General features: G+C 46.0%; 1 protein-coding gene across 4 annotated transcripts in view; it reads left to right on the top strand.

Annotated features, from left to right (window-relative positions):
• Positions 1-21,093, top strand: part of LDAH (lipid droplet associated hydrolase) — a 440,292-nt gene that overhangs the window by 113,560 nt on the left and 305,639 nt on the right. For all 4 annotated transcript variants that reach the window (XM_029595992.1, XM_029595993.1, XM_029595994.1 and 1 more), the window contains one exon: positions 4,379-4,513. In XM_029595992.1, the coding sequence (XP_029451852.1) occupies positions 4,379-4,513 (135 nt within the window). The remainder of the gene's footprint in view (positions 1-4,378; positions 4,514-21,093) is intronic.

The raw sequence follows: 21,093 nt of genomic DNA, 5'->3' as shown, positions 1-21,093 counted from the left end.
GAGCCAATTTAACTTTGCAAAAGGGAAACTTTCACATGTAATTTACACAGTAATTGTTCAAATTTCAGTACAGTTTTAACATAAGGCTATGCATACACTTTGTGGGGGAAAATACTCTCAAAGTATGCAGATGTTTTGTAACTGAATTCAAAGAGAAACTACTCCTTAAGCATGCAGTCCCTCTGCAACTGAACATCGAAGACCAGGAGAAACCATTTTTTCCAAATTTGTACTGTTTGTTGAGAGAAACCATTTTTTTTTTCATAGTGATATTTTCTTTGCTTGTAACGCAGGAGTCTAATTAAATCCTTTTTTTCATATTGATATTTTCTTTGCTTGTAACACAGGAGTGCAGCTGCCTGGCCCAAGGTCTTATACGCTGATTTCTTTGAAGACCTGTGGGCATAGCCACTGCTCATGGCACTCAACTCTATTGCTGCCACACCTAGTTCTTTGTTTCTTTCTGTAATGGGAAAGGCTTGAATCCCTTTCAATAATTCCTCTCTTGTGAGATTTCCATGTTCTAGGTGAAATCCCATACTGACCACGGCACATAAATTGTTACCGGGAGCAGTGGTTTGAGATGGTAATTTACCTGGACAAATTGGTGATGCAGAATTAATGACTGTCTCAGGCAATGACAAATGGGTGTACAGGGAGTGGTTGGTGGGGGAAAGGGGTTGCAGGCAAGATGGAGGAAGGCTAGTTTTTCTGAACTCAGTGTTTTCTATTTCCTGGGGCCTTTTCTCTGAGGTGGACGCAGAGGAAGCCACAGGAGCCATGTGAGTGTGTGTCCCCAGATGTTCTATTTCATTTTCTGTCCCCCTTTGTTCATGGTTCTTTTCTGTGATGGGGAAGGCTTGAAATCCTTCCAACAATTCTTTTTCTGTAAGGTTTTCTTTCTCTTGCTCCTGTTGAAACCCCATGCGGACCACCCCTCCCATGCCAGGTTGTAGCTTAATTGTGCTCAAGAGCTGGTTTTCTAAAGAGGGCGGAGATGTGTGAATGGCTTGTGCCTTGGGTGTAGGTATGGGGAGCTGAGGATACAAAGAATTTGCTGGCTCTGAGGGAGACTGAGCATAAGATGGGGGAAGGGTATTCTGATTGAATCTGCCTGCTTCTAAAAGCACATGGTTTGAAACTGCTGTCTTGGAACTTTTTTTTTCCATGTGTTCGATGGCCTCTGTACATTTTTGCCAGATTAATCTTTGCTTTATGGGAGCTCTGGGAGCCATATGAAGACAATTGCCGATTGAAATCCATTCCTGGGTATTTAGAGTATTTAGAGTTCCAGAATACCAAGGGCAACGGCAAGCTATTTCACTTATTAATTTTTCTAAGTCCCCCAGGCTGACTTGCGCTATTTTTCTTCTGGTGATGAAATAATGATTATTGATGATTTGCTGCAGCTCCCTGGCATGTAGCCTCTGCTGTACAGTCAAATCACTGCCCATGCTCACGAGTGTGGGGAACAAACTTGCTGAGAAATACTTTAAAAATACTAAGAAGTACTTTTTTTAAATTATTACAATTGCAAATCTGTTGAACGGTACGTACCTTTAAGCTATGACCAGCCAAAATAAGCATGGAGTTTATCATCACTGTCGGGCTCACCAGAAGTAGAGTATGGAGGCATCGAACACACTTGAGACAGCTTTCATCGCAGGCAGGAAGAGAAGGCAAAAAGGCTAGCCCTCACGAGGCTCTTCCTTTTATTGTATATTCATACAAAGGCAGATGATGTGTCATTACATGATTGGCTACTTTCCCATAGCAACAGACGAGTCCCTACACTATTGGTTTTGGCTCAGGGGGTGTGCACGGATCATTTCATTGGCTGCTGAAATCTATACCTCCTGACTTTGTCCTGCCTCTGACTAGGGAACACCCAGCCCCTCCCCCAGGAATTCAGGGCTAAGCACAAGCCAGAGAAATACATGATGTCAGGTATCCTTTCCTAGGCAGAGAGGCTTAAGCACAAGTGATGCTTTTATTCAGGCAAAGTTCAGGGAGAAGGGAAGTTAATGTTTAAACCCAGATGAAATGGTTTGCTGGCAAGCGCATATTTCCCACAGAGAGTGTTAAATTTGGAGGAGGAGATTTAGACAGACACACTCATGAACAGTGATATCTCAGATTGAAATCGTCGGTTCAGTGTGCTGTGGCAGTCAAAAAAGCAAACAGAATGTTGGAAATTATTAGAAAGGGAATAGTGAATAAAACGGAAAATGTCATAATGCCTCTGTTTCGCTCCATGGTGAGACTGCACCTTGAATACTGTGTACAATTCTGGTCCCCGCATCTCAAAAAAGATATAATTGCAATGGAGAAGGTACAGAGAAGGGCAACCAAAATGAAAAGGGGAATGGAACAGCTCCCCTAGGAGGAAAGACTAAAGAGGTTAGGACTTTTCAGCTTGGAGAAGAGACGACTGAGGGGGGATATGATAGAGGTGTTTAAAATCATGAGAGGTCTAGAATGGGTAGATGTGAATCGGTTATTTACTCTTTTGGATAATAGAAAGACTAGGGGGGTACTCCATGAAGTTAGCATGTGGCACATTTAAAACTAATTGGAGAAAGTTCTTTTTTACTCAACGCACAATTAAACTCTGGAATTTGTTGCCAGAGGATGTGGTTAGTTCAGTTAGTATAGCTGTGTTTAAAAAAGGATTGGATAAGTTCTTGGAGGAGAAGTCCATTACCTGCTATTAATTAAGTTGACTTAGAAAATAGCCACTGCTATTACTAGCAATGGTAACATGGAATAGACTTAGTTTTTGGGTACTTGCCAGGTTCTTGTGGCCTGGATTGGCCACTGTTGGAAACAGGATGCTGGGCTTGATGGACCCTTGGTCTGACCCAGTATGGCATGTTCTTATGTCTATGAGTATGTGTGGGGTGCCAACCACAGAAAATGGGGATTTTTTTGGGAGGGACGTCTGTTGACTGAAAATATGGGCCACATTGTTTCTGGTTTTTGAACTAGTCTTCATTTTTGTTCTTCAAGCCAAATTTACAGGGTCATTTATCTAAATGTGTTATGGCATTAATGCACACGATAACGCCATATTGCACTTCATAGTTATTGCAGCGTGCAGTGCGAATGCAAATTTTACAAATTGATTCAAAGGACTGATGAGGGTTTTGTACGGGATCAATAAAAATGAGAGGCATTATTGCAGCATGCAATAGTGTAATGCACACTATCGCACATATTTAATACCGGATATAACTACATCTTTTTTCCTGGCGTTAATCTGTGCGATATGTCCGAAATACAATTTGCGACAAATATCACAAATTCTGTTTTGGGCATGGAGAGGGGAGAAAGGGAAAGTGGAGTGGAGTAGAGAGAGAAGAGAGAGAGCCTCTGGGGTGGCACACATAGTAGTCAACTATTTATACTGCTATAGGAGTGCCAGCTAGTAACTCGAGGTGAGGATTTGGTGGTGGTCTAGGGTTTTGGGGCCAGTTTTACATGCAGAGTGAGATGTATGAACAGCACAGTAGACCTCAGTGAAGATTTGATGAGATTTGGAGTGAGGAAAGTCACACAAAGATGAAATTTCTACAAAGTTCTCTTGCCCTAGCTTGATGGATTTTCTACCAGGCTACTACCAAGCTAGGGCGAGTGAACACTGAAGTAATCTCATCTTAGTCTGACTTTCCTCACTCCGAATCATTTCAAATCTTCACTTAGGTCTACTGTGCTTGTTCGTATGTCTCACTCTGCATGTAAAACTGTCCCCAAAACCCTAGACCACCACCAAATCCTCACTTTGAGTTACTAGCTGGTACTCCTTTAGTGATATATAGAGTTGGCTACTATGAAAGCCTTATAAAAGAGTCTGTCTGTCTCGATAAACTACCTATATGAAGCACTAAGCCCGAGGTTATCATAGCCATGCCCCTTTTCCTTATCGCGGGAGTTATTCATGCGAAAATTATCGCATTTTGATAAATCTGGACCTTAGTGACTTTTCATCCTTTCTTTGAAGAATTATTTTGCTCCCAGATGGACAGGTGGACACACATCCCTTTCACATATTTTTTTTCCATTTGTTAGAAAATGTAAAAGATAAATATTGAAGGACACTGAAAATATTGGGGATACATTTCCTAAAGATTTACATGCTTAAAACGCGCAATTACATGTGTAAGTAGGCTTTTGAAAATTGCTACAATATATGCTATTTAATTTGTACATAGGTTTTACACGAGTAAGTGTACTTTAAGCTCGTAAATGACTTTTGAAAATTGCTACGCTAGTATGTTATATTTACACATGTAACTCCTTTGAAAATTACCTCCATTGGGTTTCTCGAGTATTTTCTGTCATCAAATAATTTAACAACATTTCTGTTTTGTTTTGGTAGGTAATCCCGGGATCGTTGGATATTACAGGACATTCATGCAGGCTTTGTACTTTGGACTAAATCAACAGTATCCAGTTTGGGCTATAAGTCATGCTGGACACTGTGTACCACCAAGAAGCATGAGCATGACCGAAGGTACTATCCCTACTAAATTACAATGAAAAATACAGTAAAGTAATGTGTGTCAACTGAATTTTTTTTTCTTTAGCTTATTTTGTTTTGGTTTGTGTGTATAATGTTACTAAAAAGAGTTAAGCACTTTGTCTTAGAAAAAATAAAATATGTTTATAGAAGAATTTTGAAAAACAGCAATTTCTTCAGCTACAATTTAATTGCAGATTGACTGATCAAGCAGCAGCATTCTTTACTAACTAGGAAACTGCTTGTTCAACATTTTGCTGTTCAGTTAATTATAATTTCTCCTCCCTGGAGAACCTATAGCAGGGAAAGGAAGGAAAGAGATTAGCTTTTCTTCTTTTGCAATAATTGCTTTCATGGTGTAACATTCATATTGTAAAATTATTTGTTAGAATGATACTCACAGCCAATTGGGGAAAAATGTTTAGTAAACATGCAGAGCTGCTATGGGGCCAATAAGATTTTTTTTTAATAATTTATTTAAAATGTTCTATCTTCCATCTCCCCACCAAGACAACTAATGCAGGTAAAAGGGGTATAAGTGCAAATGATGGGCAGAGGCAAACATATTACTAAATATCGTGTGCTACTACTGGGCATAAGACATCATAAGATTATATGGAGCTGAGGAGCACTACATTGATGTTGATTTATCATCCCAATTCTTCTTTTGTCCCTAAACGAACTTCTTGCCAGGTAGGCACTCACACCTGATTGGACACTTGGATGCTCCTTTTGGAAAGCATAGCAGGGGGATATTTAATTCACTATATCAATAGAACTTTCGGGGATCTTGCAGGTGATGTTTTTACCATAGCAATTATAAATAAAGCAAGATTGGAAATGTTTCCTCCATGTAGTCTAAAATTTTACAATGGTGTACTTTACACTGAGTGCAAATTTCTAAATGTGTATGCATGAGACATGGGGAAACCTTGTTTTTGAAAGGAGTCAATTTTATTTGTGTGAGGCAGAGATGCAAGAGTTGTGGGTAGGGTATTTTTTGTACAAGAAGGAACAGTAGCATATGAGTCTGTATGTGTGAGAAATCGAGGCCTCTGTGAGGAGGAGACATAATAGCAGCCTTATGGGTTATAGCTTCACCATGTTGAAGCTTGTAAATTGTAAGATCCTTTGGTACTTAATGCATTGCCACCATTTTATGGTGTAGATTTCCTGTTAGATTTTGCAGAGGCTGTTTTGGCTGTCCTCTTAATTTCTATATTGAGTTGTTACCTCAATGGAATCTTTTATTTAGAAGAGTTTCTTTCCGCCCTCCGAATCCACCCTATAGTCTTCAATTCATTTATTTAATTTTGGAATATCCAGTAACTTAGGACTCAGTTAAGCTAATTTAATTTCTGCTCTTCCATCAAATGGGAGAGGTTCCCTTCTCGCAAGAGGAACCTGTGATTATCCAGGTCCAAGGAGAGGATGACTTTCAGCCATCCTGAGGAGAAGAATGAAGGGGATATGAGGAGAGGATTTGGACCCCATCCAGGGTTCATCTGTTAGAGATAAGGAGAAGAGGAGCTACAAGAGTATTAGCCTGATACTAAAAAGGAGAGAAGGAGAAGTAATTGTGCTATTCTGGTACTATTAGGAGATTAAGGAGAGAAAGGGAGGACAAGGAGGAGGAGGTAATATGAATTCTATCATTTGATATTTTACCTACAATGGTAGGGAAGCCATTAACTTGCCCTGTATCCAATGAGAGGGAAGAAATCCTCAACTTAACAATTCGATCAATTACAATTACCATCTTAAACTTGAGAGAGACTGCAAGAAGTCCCTCATATATTTAAAAGCTTTTATACCATCCAAAAGTAAAACAAACAGCTGTAAAGAACTTTATTTCATCATTTTACCACCTATCTGTAAAAAGGATTGCTGGAAACCCCCCAGGTGTTCAACATTGTTCTTACTGCACAATAACTTTGATGCTTATTCAAGTTGTGATCATCACTGCTGTATACACTGCTGATTCACAAGGAAAGGTTGTTTTTGTTTTTGTTTTTTTTTTTCCTGATCTCTGGTGCAGTACCTGTATGATTTTACCTGAAAGAAAAAAGAGGATATGGGAGAGAATTTATGTAGGCTCTCTCATATACTATGTTAAGGCAATGGATGAATTGAACTGACCTGTTTGCGTGAGGCAGACTAGATACATCAGTGTGTGTGTGTGGCAAGTAAGAAGGAAAATAACTTAAAAAATAAAGGAAAGAACAACTTGCAACCAAATACAAATGCATTTCTTGGCATGAAAAATTTGTTTGACAAAATAATTTCCTGAGCGTTGCATCCAACAACTAAGAAATTGCAGTCATTGAGTACATAATCTTGTTTGTAGTACTTCCAATATGAAACAAAATAGTCCTGATTTAGCCAAAATGAGTAGACTATGTACTGTATAGTTTACCATGAACAAATTTGACTTGCATGTAAATTAGAGTTGTTATTATGATGTAGTATTTTAAGCACAAAACCATAAAGGGAAACCCAGGTTCAAACAATACATCTTTTGCTCATTACGCAATCTTGGCAAATCGCTTAAAGAAACATTTTCAGGGCTAGAGTGGTGGAAATGGCTAACATTTGTTGTTATTGGGGTTACCAGATGGTTATTAGGGGTGGGCAGAGTTGGTTCTGTTTTTTTTCTGACTACATCTATGGATTTGAAGTTTCAAGAAATGCAGAGTTGCCAGTCTGTAGATGCAATGAGGCGAAATCAGGGATTGACTCAGACTTTTCCTAATGGCATGGATTCATTTGGGAAATCACAGCCAAATTTTCATTAGTGCACCTAATTTCATAGTGCTGCATGTAATTTTAGCACGTACAAAACCTGATTTTCACACACACACAGTACCAAATAAATTGTTTGAATATCAGGTTCTTTTGTGGCTAAGTGTACATATATAACTTTACCTGTTCAAAACAATGGCATAAATTCTATGCATTGTCAGCATATGGATTATATGCATACATTTTGAAAGTGTAAATCAGGAACCTAGATTCATAACAATCCCTCCAGAATGCCTTTTTTAATAAGGTCCCATTTATATATGTTATGAACTTGCACGCATAGTGGTCTTCTGAATACACTTAAGTGTATTTGCTGTCACCTGTCTGGATGTGGAATTCATTATTTTATATGCATAGGTCCCAATTAAGTGTTTAAAAAATAGATCCCTAAGTTTATAGTTGTCAGTGTGGGAAAAATATATCTAAGCACTTGTTTAACTTTCGAGCATATGCCCACAGATAGCGTGTTTTAACTTTTTAGCACTGACAAATTGACCAAATGCAGCCAGCCCTGACTAGGTTGTGCTTGATTTATCTAAATATGTATGTAAACCAAAATATATAAGAGACTGGAATTAATGTGATACCACAACTTACATAAATAAATTAGTCCCAGGAACATTAGTCCCAGGAACACGTGCACTATGCCATTTTATTTGGCATAGAAGGGACCTCGGTGCAGACATTTAAACGCAACTGGGCATTCACCCTAAGAGTCCTGCATTTTCAGTCATAGGTCCAAAAAACCTCCTCTCCCTTTTGTTTTAATTCTAATTTTAATCCTAATTTTTCATTTTATTCTTTTTTTTTTTTACTTTTTAATTCACCTTTATATTAAAATGTGTCAATGTCCAACATGAAACTTCTTATAATTTAAAATTATATTGCAAAAAGTTTGTCATATGTGATCTATACAACATTGTATCAGTTCACGCACCCAAAAAATGTTTTCCTTGTAGTTCAAAATTGAAAACACATGATGAGCTTATCTTTTTTGTTTTTAACATTGTGTTGTCTTAGCTGAACAACTTTCAAGCAATGGCTGTTTCATCCATGTAAGAATGTATCGTTTCCTAGCATGTGGATAGATGGATTCAGGACCAGTGGGTTATGCACCTCTACCAGCAGATGGAGACAAAGCAAACTGATGTCACAGTATATATAGTCCTTCCGTGACATCAGCCTGCCAGTATTTTCCTTCTCCAGCAGATGATGGACGTGCATTTCCCTACTGGGGATTACTTCAGAATTTAGAGGAGAATTAATAGGAGCTTTGAGTAGCCCCACTCTCCTGTGGTGATACATAATGGTCCCTCCCCAGTTGAGAATTCCTGAGGTGATTTCTGTGGTGCCTCAGATGAGTATCTTGGTCCGGTAGCTGGTTCTTCAGCCAGCATGGACATAGCTGATTTAGGCAACTGAATGGCAGTGGGTGCAGGAAGCCGAGCATGGCGGTGATGGTATATGTCCGCTCCCCCCACAGCCAGAGACAGTTTCTGTACTCAGCCAGGAAAGGCTGAGCTCAAGTAAGTTTAAAAAAAAAAAAAAAAAGTCAGCGACAGCGTACAGGTGTTGTTGTAGGACTTCCTCTGGTCTCCATGCTCGGTGCGCTATTCCAACGATGGTTCCCGCTCCCGTGGGGGTTAAGGGACCTGGGCAGCCTGGTGGATTGAGCAGCCTGAAAGGGCTAAACCTCACAGTTAGCCCTCTCAGGCTGTGCATCACGTGATAGACCTCAGTGGCATTTTTGCGTGCTTTTTTTCTGCACGTTCGGCTGTCCTCTGCAGGACTGTCGGTGCATGCAAGTGTGTCTGCCTATGTGTCTGAAATGTGTGCCCAGTTTCTTTTGGGCAAGCTGCCTATGTATACACTCTGAAACATATTGGTTGTGTGCAGCAACAATGCGTTTAGTTTCGCGGTGCATAGCCTTGGGACGCCTAAACTTTATGCCCATAAATTTTGTGTAACTAAAATTTTTTGCATGCTTTTGGCTGGACGTACATCATCAGTCGCCTGTTTAGTATACTTACGGATTAATGGTGCCTGTGGCTAAGAAACCTAAGCGCTTTTCCCTCTGTGCTGCCTGGCATATTCGGTCATCTCAGCCTGGAGTGCCTTCTAGTTTGTGCCAGCACTGCTTAGAGGCTCAGGGAGAATTATCTTCCTCTGATTTTACTAAGCCTGGTTCTTCCCAGCCTGATGATAGCCTGGTTAAGGACATCGCAAATAATCGGGTAGATTTTCAAAGGGGTACGCATGTAGGATACGTGCGTACCCCCCGAAAACCTACCCCAACCCCCCCCTGCGCACGCCGAGCCTATTTTGCATAGGCGCGGCGGCGCGCACAAGCCCCGGGATGCGCGTAAGTCCCGGAGCTTGCATGGAGGGGCGTGTCGGGGGCGTGCATGGAGTGATGCGGCGTTTTGGAGGCGGTGCCGCGGGCGTGGTTTCGGCCCGGGGGCATTCTGGGGGCGTGGCCACGGCCTCTGGACCAGCCCCCGGGACCGGAACATCAAGCAGGGCAGCCGGCCGGCATGCGCAAAGGTAGGGGGGGGGTTTAGATAGGGCCGGGGGGGGGGGTGGGTTAGGTAGGGGAAGGGAGGGGAAGGTGGGGGGAGGGTGAAGGAAAGTTCCCTCCGAGGCCGCTCCGATTTCTGAGCGGCCTCGGAGGGAACGGAGGCAGGCTGCGCGGCTTGGCGTGCGCAGGCTGCCGGACCCCGGATTTTAATGGATACGCGCGGCTACGCGCGTATCTATTAAAATCCCGCATACTTTTGTTTGCGCCTGGTGTGCGAACAAAAGTACGCGTTCGCGCAACTTTATAAAATCCGGCCCAATATTTGAAGGAAAAGCAACTAATATCTCTCACAATATAAATATAATATAAATATAGAGAAATAATGCTAATATAAAATACTTCAAATAACACTTTTAATCAAGAAAAATCTAACAAAACATTTTCCAATTAATTAAACAATAAAAATGTATGTCTCAAGTGCATGATAGAATTGAAATACAATAAAAATAGCATAAGAAAACTGTCACCAGTCAACCTCAACACTCACAGGGAGGGGTGCACTTGAAGGATGTGCATGATAGGAGGATTGAGGCCATCCTTAAGCAGTGGCAATGACCTTGCAGATAGCTTCTTGTTGTTCCCTGGTGGCTTGCTCTTGTTTGCTTCCCTCTAAGGAGATTGATGTCTCTGGTGTGAATTCCGAGGCAGTTATGGAACCCGCCGCCACCTTTTTAGCAGGTATGGGCTGTGATTTGGTCTGTACCTCGGCCAGAGGAGTGGCTTCGGTAATAGCGGCCAGGCATCAGTTATGGCTGAGAAATTGGTTGGCCAATGCAACCTCCAAAGCTAATCTTGCAAAATTGCCTTTTAAAGGCTCACTCTTTTTTGGGAACAAGTTGGAGAAACTGGCCAGTAAGTGGGGCGAATCCCTGGTTCCTCGGTTGCTGGAGGATAAGAGAGTTGCCATGCCCCTTTGGTATGAGGGGTCATCTCAGGGGTTCCAAGTGTTTTTGTCCCTACAGCGCGATGACCTTTCAGAGGACTTGGCCTTTCGGTAGGTCTCAGTCCTTTCCTCCCAAACAGCCCAGGTGGGGTGTGGGCTTGGGTAGAGGAACCTCTCAAGCCTCCCAAAGAAGGCTTGCTGACCCACCCCCAGTATCAGGAGATAGGGGGACATCGCTCTGTTTTTTTTATCAGAGGTGGTCAAAATCACATTGGATTAGTGTAATTACAAGAGGGATATGCGCTGGAGTTTTGCAGTGTACCTTGGGACGTGTTCATGGTATCTCACTGTCACTCCCTGCAGAAGAAGGAGACAGTGGAGTATACACTATCAAAGCTCCTCAGTCTGAGGGTTGTGGTTTCACTACCCACGTCTCAAGAAAATATGGGTCGATATTCCATTTATTTCAATGTGTCCAAGAAGGAGGGCACCTTTCATATCATCCTGGATCTCAATGGGGTCAACAGTCATTTGTGGGTGACTCATTTTCCCATGGAAACTTTGTGCTCAGTGATAATGGCCATGCTGTTGGGGGAATTTCTGACCTCCTTAGATCTGTCCAAGGTGTGCCTCCATATTCCCATCTGATTGGAGCACCAACGATTTCTGCGGTGTTTGGTTGCCATTATCAGTTTTGGGCACTGGCTTTTGGTCTGGCTACTGATTCCAGAACTTTTTCTAAGGTTATGGTGGTGGTGGCTCAGAGTTGAGCAAGGATAGGAACCTGGTACACCCGTATTTGGATGACTGGATGACTCGGGCCAAATCCCTAGAAGAGAACTGCCTGGTGACCCACAAGGTGATCTCCCTGTTGCAGGAGCTCAGTTGGGTGGTGAACCTAGCCAAGAGCAGTCTTCCGCCATCTCAGTCGTTGGAGTATCTGGGTGTTCGCTTCAATACGAAGCAGGTCAAAGTTTTCCTGCCAGAAGCTCGTACTCAGAAGTTGATGACACAGGTATGTCTCTTGATAAACATTATATGCCCAACAGTGTGGTCTTATCTGCAGGTATTCGGTTTGATGGTGGCAACCCTAGAAGTAGTGCCATGAGTGAGAGCACATATGCGTCTTTTTCAGCGCTTCCTGCTGTCTCATCAGAACACACAGTCTCGGGACTATTTGATTAAGCTCCTTCTGCCCATGGAAGTCTGCTCTTACCTCCAGTGGTGGTTGCAGGCGGATCATCTGGAAAAGGGAGTTTCCTAACCTCGCCGGACTGTTTGGTACTCACAACAGATTATAAGCCTCCAGGGTTGGGGAGCTCACTGTCAGGAACTAACGACGCAAGGGTGCTGGAATACTGAGGAGTCTCTCTGGAACATCAATTGGCTGGAAGCCTGGGTGGTCCAGTTGGCGTACTTGCAGTTCAGTGGCAGACTGTAGGGTTGAGTGGTCTGGGTAATGGTGGACAATGCAACAACTGTGGCTTTCATCAATTGGCAGGGAGGAACAAAGAGCTAGCAAGTATCGCAGGAGATAGACCAACTTATCGAATGGATGGAAATGCATCTTCAGGAGATCTCTGCCTCACACACTGCAGGAAAAGACAAGTGTGAGCAGATTTTCTCAGCAGGGAGAGTACGGACCCAGGAGAATGGTATTGTTGGACGATGCATTTCAGCTGATAGTGGATTGCTGGGACCTTCCATTTCTAGACATGCTGGCGACTTCTCAGAATGTGAAGGTTCCTCAATTCTTCAGTCGCAGGAGAGATACGAAGTTCTTGGGTATTGATGCTTTCGTGCAAGTCTGGCCGGAAGACAAGCTGCTGTATTTGCCTTTCCCCCGTGGCCTATGTTGGGCAGAATAGTTTGGAGGGTTGAAGGTCACAGGGGGTTGGTGTTTCTCTTGGCACCAAATTGGCCCAGGGGACCATTTTATGCAGATCTGCAAAGGCTCCTGGTAGACTCCCGCCTTCCAGTGCACAGGAATCTGTTGCAGCAAGGACTTGTCCTTCACAAAGACAGAGGGCTCGCTTGCTGAAGCATTGATATTCTACTGCAGTGATTGTCACCTTTCTACGAGCATGAAAGTTCACCACTTCCTTAGCCTATGTGCAGGTTTGGCGAATGTTTGAGACTTGGTGTGAAGATCAAGGACTATATGCTCATTCAGTTAAGATCCCACTCATTTTGGAATTTTTGCAGGATGATGGTACAGGTAGCAGCTCTTACCTCTTTCAGGGGCCAGATGAATGGTGATTCCTTATCAGCTCATCCAGATGTGGCCCGTTTCTTGAGGGGAGTGAAACATCTTTGTCCTCCCTTGTGGTTATCTGTACCCTTGTGGAATCTTAATTTGGTGTTGGATTTCTTGGTAGGCCCTATATTTTGACTATTGTGTAGCCTTTCCTTGCTTTTACTGACCTTGAAAGCAGTGTTTCTGGTGGCGATTTGTTCTGTGTCGAAATTCCAAGCTACAGGCCTTGTCTTGCCGAGAGTCCTTCGGGTGACTCCAGGAGCAACACAGCTGCATACTGATCCTTCATTCTTGCCTAAAGTGATCTCGGATTTTCACTTGAATCAGTCTATTTCTTTGCCGTCCTTGGATAAGGAAAGAGATGCAGAAGAATATCACTTGTTGCATTCCTTGGATGTCAAGAGACATGTCGTGAGATATCTGGAGGTTTCTAAACCTTTCCAAAAGGCAGATCGCCTATTTGTCCTTTATGGTGGAGGAAAACAGGGCGAACCAGATTCACAGGCTACAATAGCTCGCTGGATTAAGGAGGTGGTCACGGCCGCATATGTGGCTGCTGAAAAGCCGTTGCCTACTCAGGTTAGGGCTCATTCCACTAGGGCTCAGGCAGTATCATGGGCGACACTAGCTGAGCTGCAACTTGGTCCTCCCTCCAGGTATTATCATCTGGATGTGCAGGCCCGGGAGGACACAGTCTTTGCACATGCAATGTCGACTGGACCGTGGGTAGTCTATTCAAGAGTAGCTTGGGTACATCCCACTGATCCTGAATCCATTTAGCCACATGCTAGGAAATGAGAAATTACTACTTACCTGATAAATTCCTTTTCCTTAAGGTGGATAGATGGATTCAGCTTCCCTCCCTTGCCTGCCGAATGATTGTTTGTTGGTCCTCCTGTGTTGCTACGTGTTTCAGGAGATTACTGGTAAGTGTTCATCTAGTCCTAGTCTAGTATGCATAAGTTCTTACCTGAGTTCAGTGTTTCTTGTTGGCTGAGTACAGAAATAGTTGTATGTTTTTAATCAAGTTTTTTGCTTGTCTGTCCACAGTTGCTTTTGAAGAGAATGCTGGCAGGCTGATGTCACTGCAGGACTATATATACTGTAACATCAGTTTTCTCCGTCTTCATCTGCTGGTAGAGGTACATAACCCACTGGTCCTGAAGCTATCTATCCAACGTAAGGAAAAGGAAATTATCAGGTAAATAGTAATTTCTCAATTCACCACATCCAAATGCAGTCAGCCCTGACTAGGTTGTGCTTGATTTATCTAAATATGTGGGCATACCAGTGACATGCAGTTCTGGCTTTCAGGGTAGTCACAGAATTCTCTAGAAGCCTTTTTTGGGTTACCCATGCTCACAAAGGCTCCATGTGCTAAAATGGACCATGAGCCTAGGAGCGGAGCAGCTCACCTGCTGAAGGTGATTACTCTTTTAGCAAATATGGAACATTAACTGATAAATTCAAATTTCTTATAACATAAAATTAAAATCAATTTAGAAAACTGCATGAATTAACCAGATTTGACAGCACATAACACTGTATTGACAGTTTTATAGAATAATAATGCCCTCTCTCTTCAAGTCACTTCTCTCTTCTCTCTGATGTGGCACTACATAACACTGAGCTTCACCAGTAATTTAAAAATCCTGATATTTTTCATTGCTGATTTGGGCAAGACTTAAACTAACAACTAACAACACAATTAACTAACCCCAATTTATAGGTCTTGGGTTTTTTTTTCACATTCTGAGCTGTTCTGCTGTATGCAGATTGAAGAAGAAGAGATGCTAAACAGCTCTTTAGGAGGTAGTCCAGCAGAATGGGCCAGTTCTTTTACTTCACTCCATTATCTTTACTGCTATATTAAAAAAAGCAATGGCAATAAAACAGGAGATTCAGGCAGAGGCAATCAGTAGTGTTCCTTTTTTCCCCTCACAACTTACATAGAAATGTAATTAAAATGGTTTGTAATGCAGAGTTTTTAAATTGATTGGATATAAAAAAATAACTCCCAAATTTCTCACCACCCTTAGTAAAAGGAAATTTTAATCCCATTAACTAGAATGGTATAATTCTCCAAATCAGGTTAAAGACCGTAACCTACAGGAAAAACAAATCACTTCAGTTTTACCCAGATTTAAAGACAAACTATTCTGGGTCATCGATTAATTTAGCCTATTTAGACAGTTGGTAATGTTCAGCACTTTTATCTCTAATGACTCTACCACAGGAAAATACAATTGTAAGTCTTCCACATATGCTCTAAATTCAATCCCAAGCTGCTCAATCAAATCACACAGAAGTAACAAATAAATATTTAAAAAGGGCAGCTGATAGAATAGAACCCTGGGGGGACCTCTTACTGAAGTACATACCATTCAGATTGGGTCCCATGAAAATGAACCCACTGCATCTTTTCAGATAAATAAGACTGAAACCACTGGAAAACTAGACTACCTATCCTCAATTGATGTAAGCACTGTAATAAAATCTCATGTGCTACTGTACCATATGCAGCTGTTATATTAAGAAAAGCAGCAGTCACGGGAATGTTCATATCTGACATAACACAAAATCCAAAGTAGAAATTAACATTTCTGTACTATTTTTCTTACAAACACCACATTGAAAATGGTGAAACACATCATTCTCAGAGAGGAAATCACTTAATTGCCTATAGACAATTTACCCAAAGTACCGGTATTCAAATTAGATATTGGTCTATAATTCAAAGGGTCATGCAAAAACCTATCCCTATTTTTAAGTATGGGACAAACCGAAGAAAGCTTTAAGACAGGCAAATGTCCTTCCCGGAGAGATAAATTACATATGTTTAATGTTGCGGCTCCGGGTCGGCCCCGGCCGCTCTGCCTACCTCCGCGGGCTTCCGGGTCTCCTCGGCCCTCCCCGGGCCTCCGGGGGCTCTTGCCGCCGCGCTCCCGGCCTTCCCGCGCGGCGCCCGGGCCTGCCCCTGCTTCTGCCACGCTGCCTCTGCACCGCCGGAGCAGCCGGCGTCTCGCCGCGGCTGGCTCCGCCCCCTAGGGGCACGCGCGCGTCTCGGCCCGAGATTTAAAGGGCCAGGCGCGGGAAACTTGCCTCTCCCTCCGGTGACGTCAGACGCTGCAGGGCTACTTAAGCCCTGCAGCTGCACTCCTCCAGTGCCTTGCAACGAGGTTCCCAGGGTTGTTCCTGTCTCCAGTTGCTGCGTTCTGCTTGGTGTTCTTTCTTGGCTCCTGACTCGGATCGGCTGACGTCTCCCCTTGGTTTCGGACCTCGGACTGGCATTGGTATCTTCTGGCTTCTGACCCCGGACCGGCTTACGTTGACCTTCTGGCTTCTGACCTCGGACCGGCTTACGTTGACCCTCTGGCTTCTGACCTCGGACTGGCTGACGGCGATCCATTGGTTCCTGACTCTGGTTCGGCGAGCAACGACCCTTCGGCTCTCGACCTTGGATTACAGCTGACCAGGCCCCTGCGGGTCCTCCTAAGTCCCAGCGGCCGGGTTCCTACGGGCTCCTCCTGGGGGGACTCCGGCTTCCAGGGTGAATCTCCTAAGTCCCAGCGGCTGAACTCCTACGAGCTCCTCTCGGGGGAGGATCGGCTTCCAGGGCGAAGGTTTCCTCCTCACCGAGCCAGCGCCACCATCACCTCCATCCTCGCCGGAGCCCTTGGTCGCATAGGGCCTCCAGAGTCCCGTCTACGACCGGCCATCAGTCTGTCCCTGCCGCCTCCCGGTCGGGGTCGCTGCTTCTACCACCTACAGCACCTCTTCTTAAGGCTCCGATCGGCCCAAGGGTCCACGAATCCAACAGGTTGCAAGGCCATGGACCCGGCGGATCTTGCCGGTCTAAAGGCCATTCCCGGCATTGCCCAGAAGCTGCAGCAACAGCAGTCCTGCCTGGATACGCTGATGTCGGCCGTCCAACGCCTGGCGGATCGCGTAGATGGGGCCTCCGCAGCCCACTCCGCAGCCCACTCCGCAGCAGCCACATCTATGGTCAACCCGACTTCCTCTGTCCCGGTGCAGATGCCAGCGCCCCCGAGGTACTCAGGGAATCCGAAGACATGTCGAGGGTTCCTCAACCATTGTTACATCCGGTTCGACCTCCTGCCTGCGCAATTCACCTCAGACCGGGCAAAAACGACTTACATTATTTCGCTTCTGGACGGGAAACCGTTGACTTGGGCTTCCTCCCTGTGGGAGCGCCAAGATTCCCGCTTAAATAACTTAGTTCAATTTGTCCAAGCATTCCGGAGGATCTTTGACGAACCGTCCCGGGCCTCCACAGCTGCCTCAGAGCTCCTCCAGCTGAAGCAGGGTAACCGTCCCCTTGAGGAATTTGCGATGGAATTCCAGACCCTGGCTACAGAGCTGGCCTGGGGCGAGGACAGTTTGCATGGGATCTTTCTGGAGGGTTTGTCCTCTCGGCTCCAGGATGAGCTTGCGGCACGAGATCTCCCAGACGACTTGCAGGAACTCATCGAACTCGCTGGACGTGTGGACCGGCGTATCCAGCGCCGATTCCGAGAGCGAAGGCCCGCTCAGGGATCCTCCGTCCGGCGATCCACTCCGCCGCAAGCCCGGTCCTCTCCTCCTGCAGCCACAGCTCCAGCTACAGACGAACCCATGCAGTTGGGCCGTGGTCCTCTATCCTCCGAGGAACGTAGACGCCGACGTGCCCAGGGGCTGTGTCTCTACTGTGGGGGTCAGGGGCACTTTTTGGCCCGCTGTACCGAGCGTCCGGGAAACGCCCGAACCTAGAGCTCAGCGGGGAGTTGACTCTAGGCAACATTTCACCCAGCTCCCCATGTACCGTCCCGATACGACTTTGTCTTCCGGAGGGAAGCTTTGATACCCTCGCTTTACTCGACTCTGGGTCCGGGGGGAACTTCGTCCTCAGGGACCTAGTCGAACAACTACAGCTCAAGGTCCGCCCGCAAGACCCACCTGTGCGGGTTTCTTCCATTCAAGGGAGCCCACTTCCTGGTTTAATATCCACTCGCACCAGTTCTCTGAAGCTCCAGGTTGGAGCCCTCCACCAGGAGGAAATCTCGTTTCTTATTCTCGAAAAATCCATCCATCCGGTCATCCTGGGCCTACCCTGGCTTCGGAAACACTCTCCGGTAATTGATTGGGGTACCCTTCAGATTACTTCCTGGAGTCCTGCGTGCCATCGGCATTGCCTTCCTGCACGCCCGCTGCGACCTATCGCACTCTGCACAGCTCCATTAACAGTACCTCCACAATACCATGCCTTTCAGGATGTCTTCTCAAAGGAAAAAGCAGAGCTACTCCCGGAGCACCGACCCTTTGATTGTGCAATCAACTTGCTACCAGGAACCACTCCGCCCCGTGGGAGAGTCTACCCTCTGTCTTTGCCAGAGACCCAAGCTATGTCCGCCTATATTAAGGAGAACCTGGACCGAGGTTTCATCAGACCGTCCAAATCTCCGGCCGGGGCCGGGTTCTTCTTTGTAGGAAAGAAAGACGGGTCCCTCCGCCCCTGTATTGATTACCGGGGCTTGAATCAAATCACCCGCCGGGACCGTTACCCGTTGCCTCTGATTCCAGAGCTCCTGGACCGCCTCCAAGGGGCCCGTGTCTTCACCAAGTTAGACCTCCGAGGTGCTTACAATCTCGTTCGTATACGCCCTGGGGATGAGTGGAAGACCGCGTTTAACACCAGAGACGGCCATTACGAGTACCTTGTTATGCCGTTTGGTCTCTGTAACGCCCCAGCGGTATTCCAAAACCTTATGAACGAGGTCCTTCGCGACTTCTTATACGCTTCAGTGATCGTATACCTGGACGACGTATTAATATACTCCCAGGATCTCAAGACACATCGAGAACACGTGCGGCAAGTCCTGCTGAAGCTGAGGGAGAACCACTTGTACGCAAAACTAGAAAAATGCCAGTTTGAACAAGAATCATTACCCTTCCTAGGATATATTGTCTCCTCGACGGGCTTCCGAATGGATCCGGACAAGGTGAGCGCCATCAAGGGTTGGCCACAACCATCGGGACTAAAGGCGCTTCAGCGGTTCTTAGGATTCGCTAATTTCTACCGCCACTTCATTCCGCATTACTCCAGCCTGGTAGCTCCTCTGACGGCCCTCACGCGGAAGGGTGCAGATGCACGAAGCTGGCCCCCTGCTGCGACGCAGGCCTTCCAGGGTCTCAAAGAGGCTTTCCTTCAAGACACTTGTCTTCGGCATCCTAACCCCCAACGCCAGTTTATAGTAGAGGTAGATGCTTCTGCTGTTGCAGTAGGGGCAGTGCTACTCCAAACCTCTCCCACTGGCAAAACCTGGCCTTGCTCATACTTCTCCCGCAAGTTTTCGCCGGCAGAAAGGAATTACGGGATTGGCGACAAAGAGCTGTTGGCCATAAAACTGGCGTTCGAGGAGTGGCGTCAGTGGTTGGAGGGAGCCCAACATCCGATCATTGTATATACCGACCATAAGAATCTGCAGTACTTGTCTCATGCTCAGAGGCTCAATCCCCGGCAGGCCCGCTGGTCCCTCTTTTTTAGTCGGTTCGACTTCTCGCTTCGCTACCGACCCGCAGCCAAGAATGTACGGGCGGATGCCCTATCCCGCACCACCGAAGTTGACGACACTACAGAAACCCCTCAGTATATTTTGGATCCAGCCAAGGTCCTACTGGCAGCCACAGACTTAGGGCCCGCGGGGAGGACGGTGGTCCCGGCTCGTTCACGGAGGAAGGTTCTCGCATGGGCGCACGACTCCCTGACGGCAGGCCATCCTGGGATTTCCCGAACCCTTGAATTACTCACTGAGTTTTACTGGTGGCCACGAGTGAGGGAGGATGTTCGGCACTATGTTCAGTCCTGTCCCACCTGCGCTCAGCAAAAACCCCCACCGGGACGTCCGTGGGGCCTACTCCAGCCGCTCCCTATTCCCGCAGAACCGTGGTCCCACCTTTCCACAGACTTTGTGGTGGAGTTGCCTCGCTCTGAGGGGAAGACAGTAATTTGGGTCACTGTCGACCGCTTTTCTAAGATGGCACATTTCGTCCCCTTGCCCAAGCTCCCCACGGCTCCTGAGCTGGCTGACCTATTCGTCCAGCATATTTTCCGATTACATGGGCTGCCCTCGCATATCGCGTCGGATCGCGGTCCTCAATTTACGGCCAAGTACTGGCGGGCATTATGCAAGAAGTTTGGTATACAGTTGGATTTTACCACGGCTTTTCATCCCCAGGGTAACGGCCAAGTGGAGCGGACCAACCGGACGCTGAAAACCTTCCTCCGAACTTTTGTGGATGAGCTCCAAGACAACTGGGTCTCTCTCCTTCCCTGGGCAGAATTTTCTTACAACCGCCACAAGCACTCCGCTACAAGTCAGTCTCCCTTTCAGCTAGTTTATGGGAGGATCCCAAGACCTCCACTGCCGTTACCAGTACAAGTCGCGTCCCCCGCAGCACAACTAACAGCCAACCAGCTTCATCACCTTTGGAGTGCCACGCAGGAGAAGCTCCGCAAGACTGCAGCTCGCTTCAAGGCGTATGCAGACCGGTCTCGACGACCCGCCCCGGTGTTCCTCCCCGGGACGAGGGTATGGCTAAGCACGAAGCACATTCAGTTGCGGACTCCCTCCATGAGGTTAGCACCACGTTACATTGGACCTTTCCCAGTGGCAGAACGCGTAGGGGCGGTTTCGTACAGATTGCGGCTGCCCGCCTCGCTTAAGATCCATGATGTCTTCCACGTGTCCCTCCTCAAGCCGCTGGTGCTCTCTCGGTTTCGGCCAGCTCCGCCAGCGCCCTCCAATGTTTCCTCGGATCCGGATGTCACTTACACGGTAAAGGAGGTCTTGGATGTCCGGTGCCGTCGCCACCGCTGGGAGTATCTACTGTCTTGGGAGGGTTATGGTCCGGAGGAGAATTCGTGGGAGCCTTCGTCCCACATCCTGGACAAGGACCTTCTTCGCCACTTCCACCTCCAGCATCCGGCCAAGCCACGACCCCCGGGGAGGGGGCGTACGGGAGGGGGTACTGTTGCGGCTCCGGGTCGGCCCCGG

Source organism: Rhinatrema bivittatum, chromosome 3 (assembly GCF_901001135.1).
Source record: "Rhinatrema bivittatum chromosome 3, aRhiBiv1.1, whole genome shotgun sequence".
NCBI classification, from domain to species: Eukaryota; Metazoa; Chordata; class Amphibia; order Gymnophiona; family Rhinatrematidae; genus Rhinatrema; species Rhinatrema bivittatum.
The sequence above is the reverse complement of the archived record's forward strand: the minus strand, read 5'-3'. Positions and strand labels throughout refer to the sequence as shown.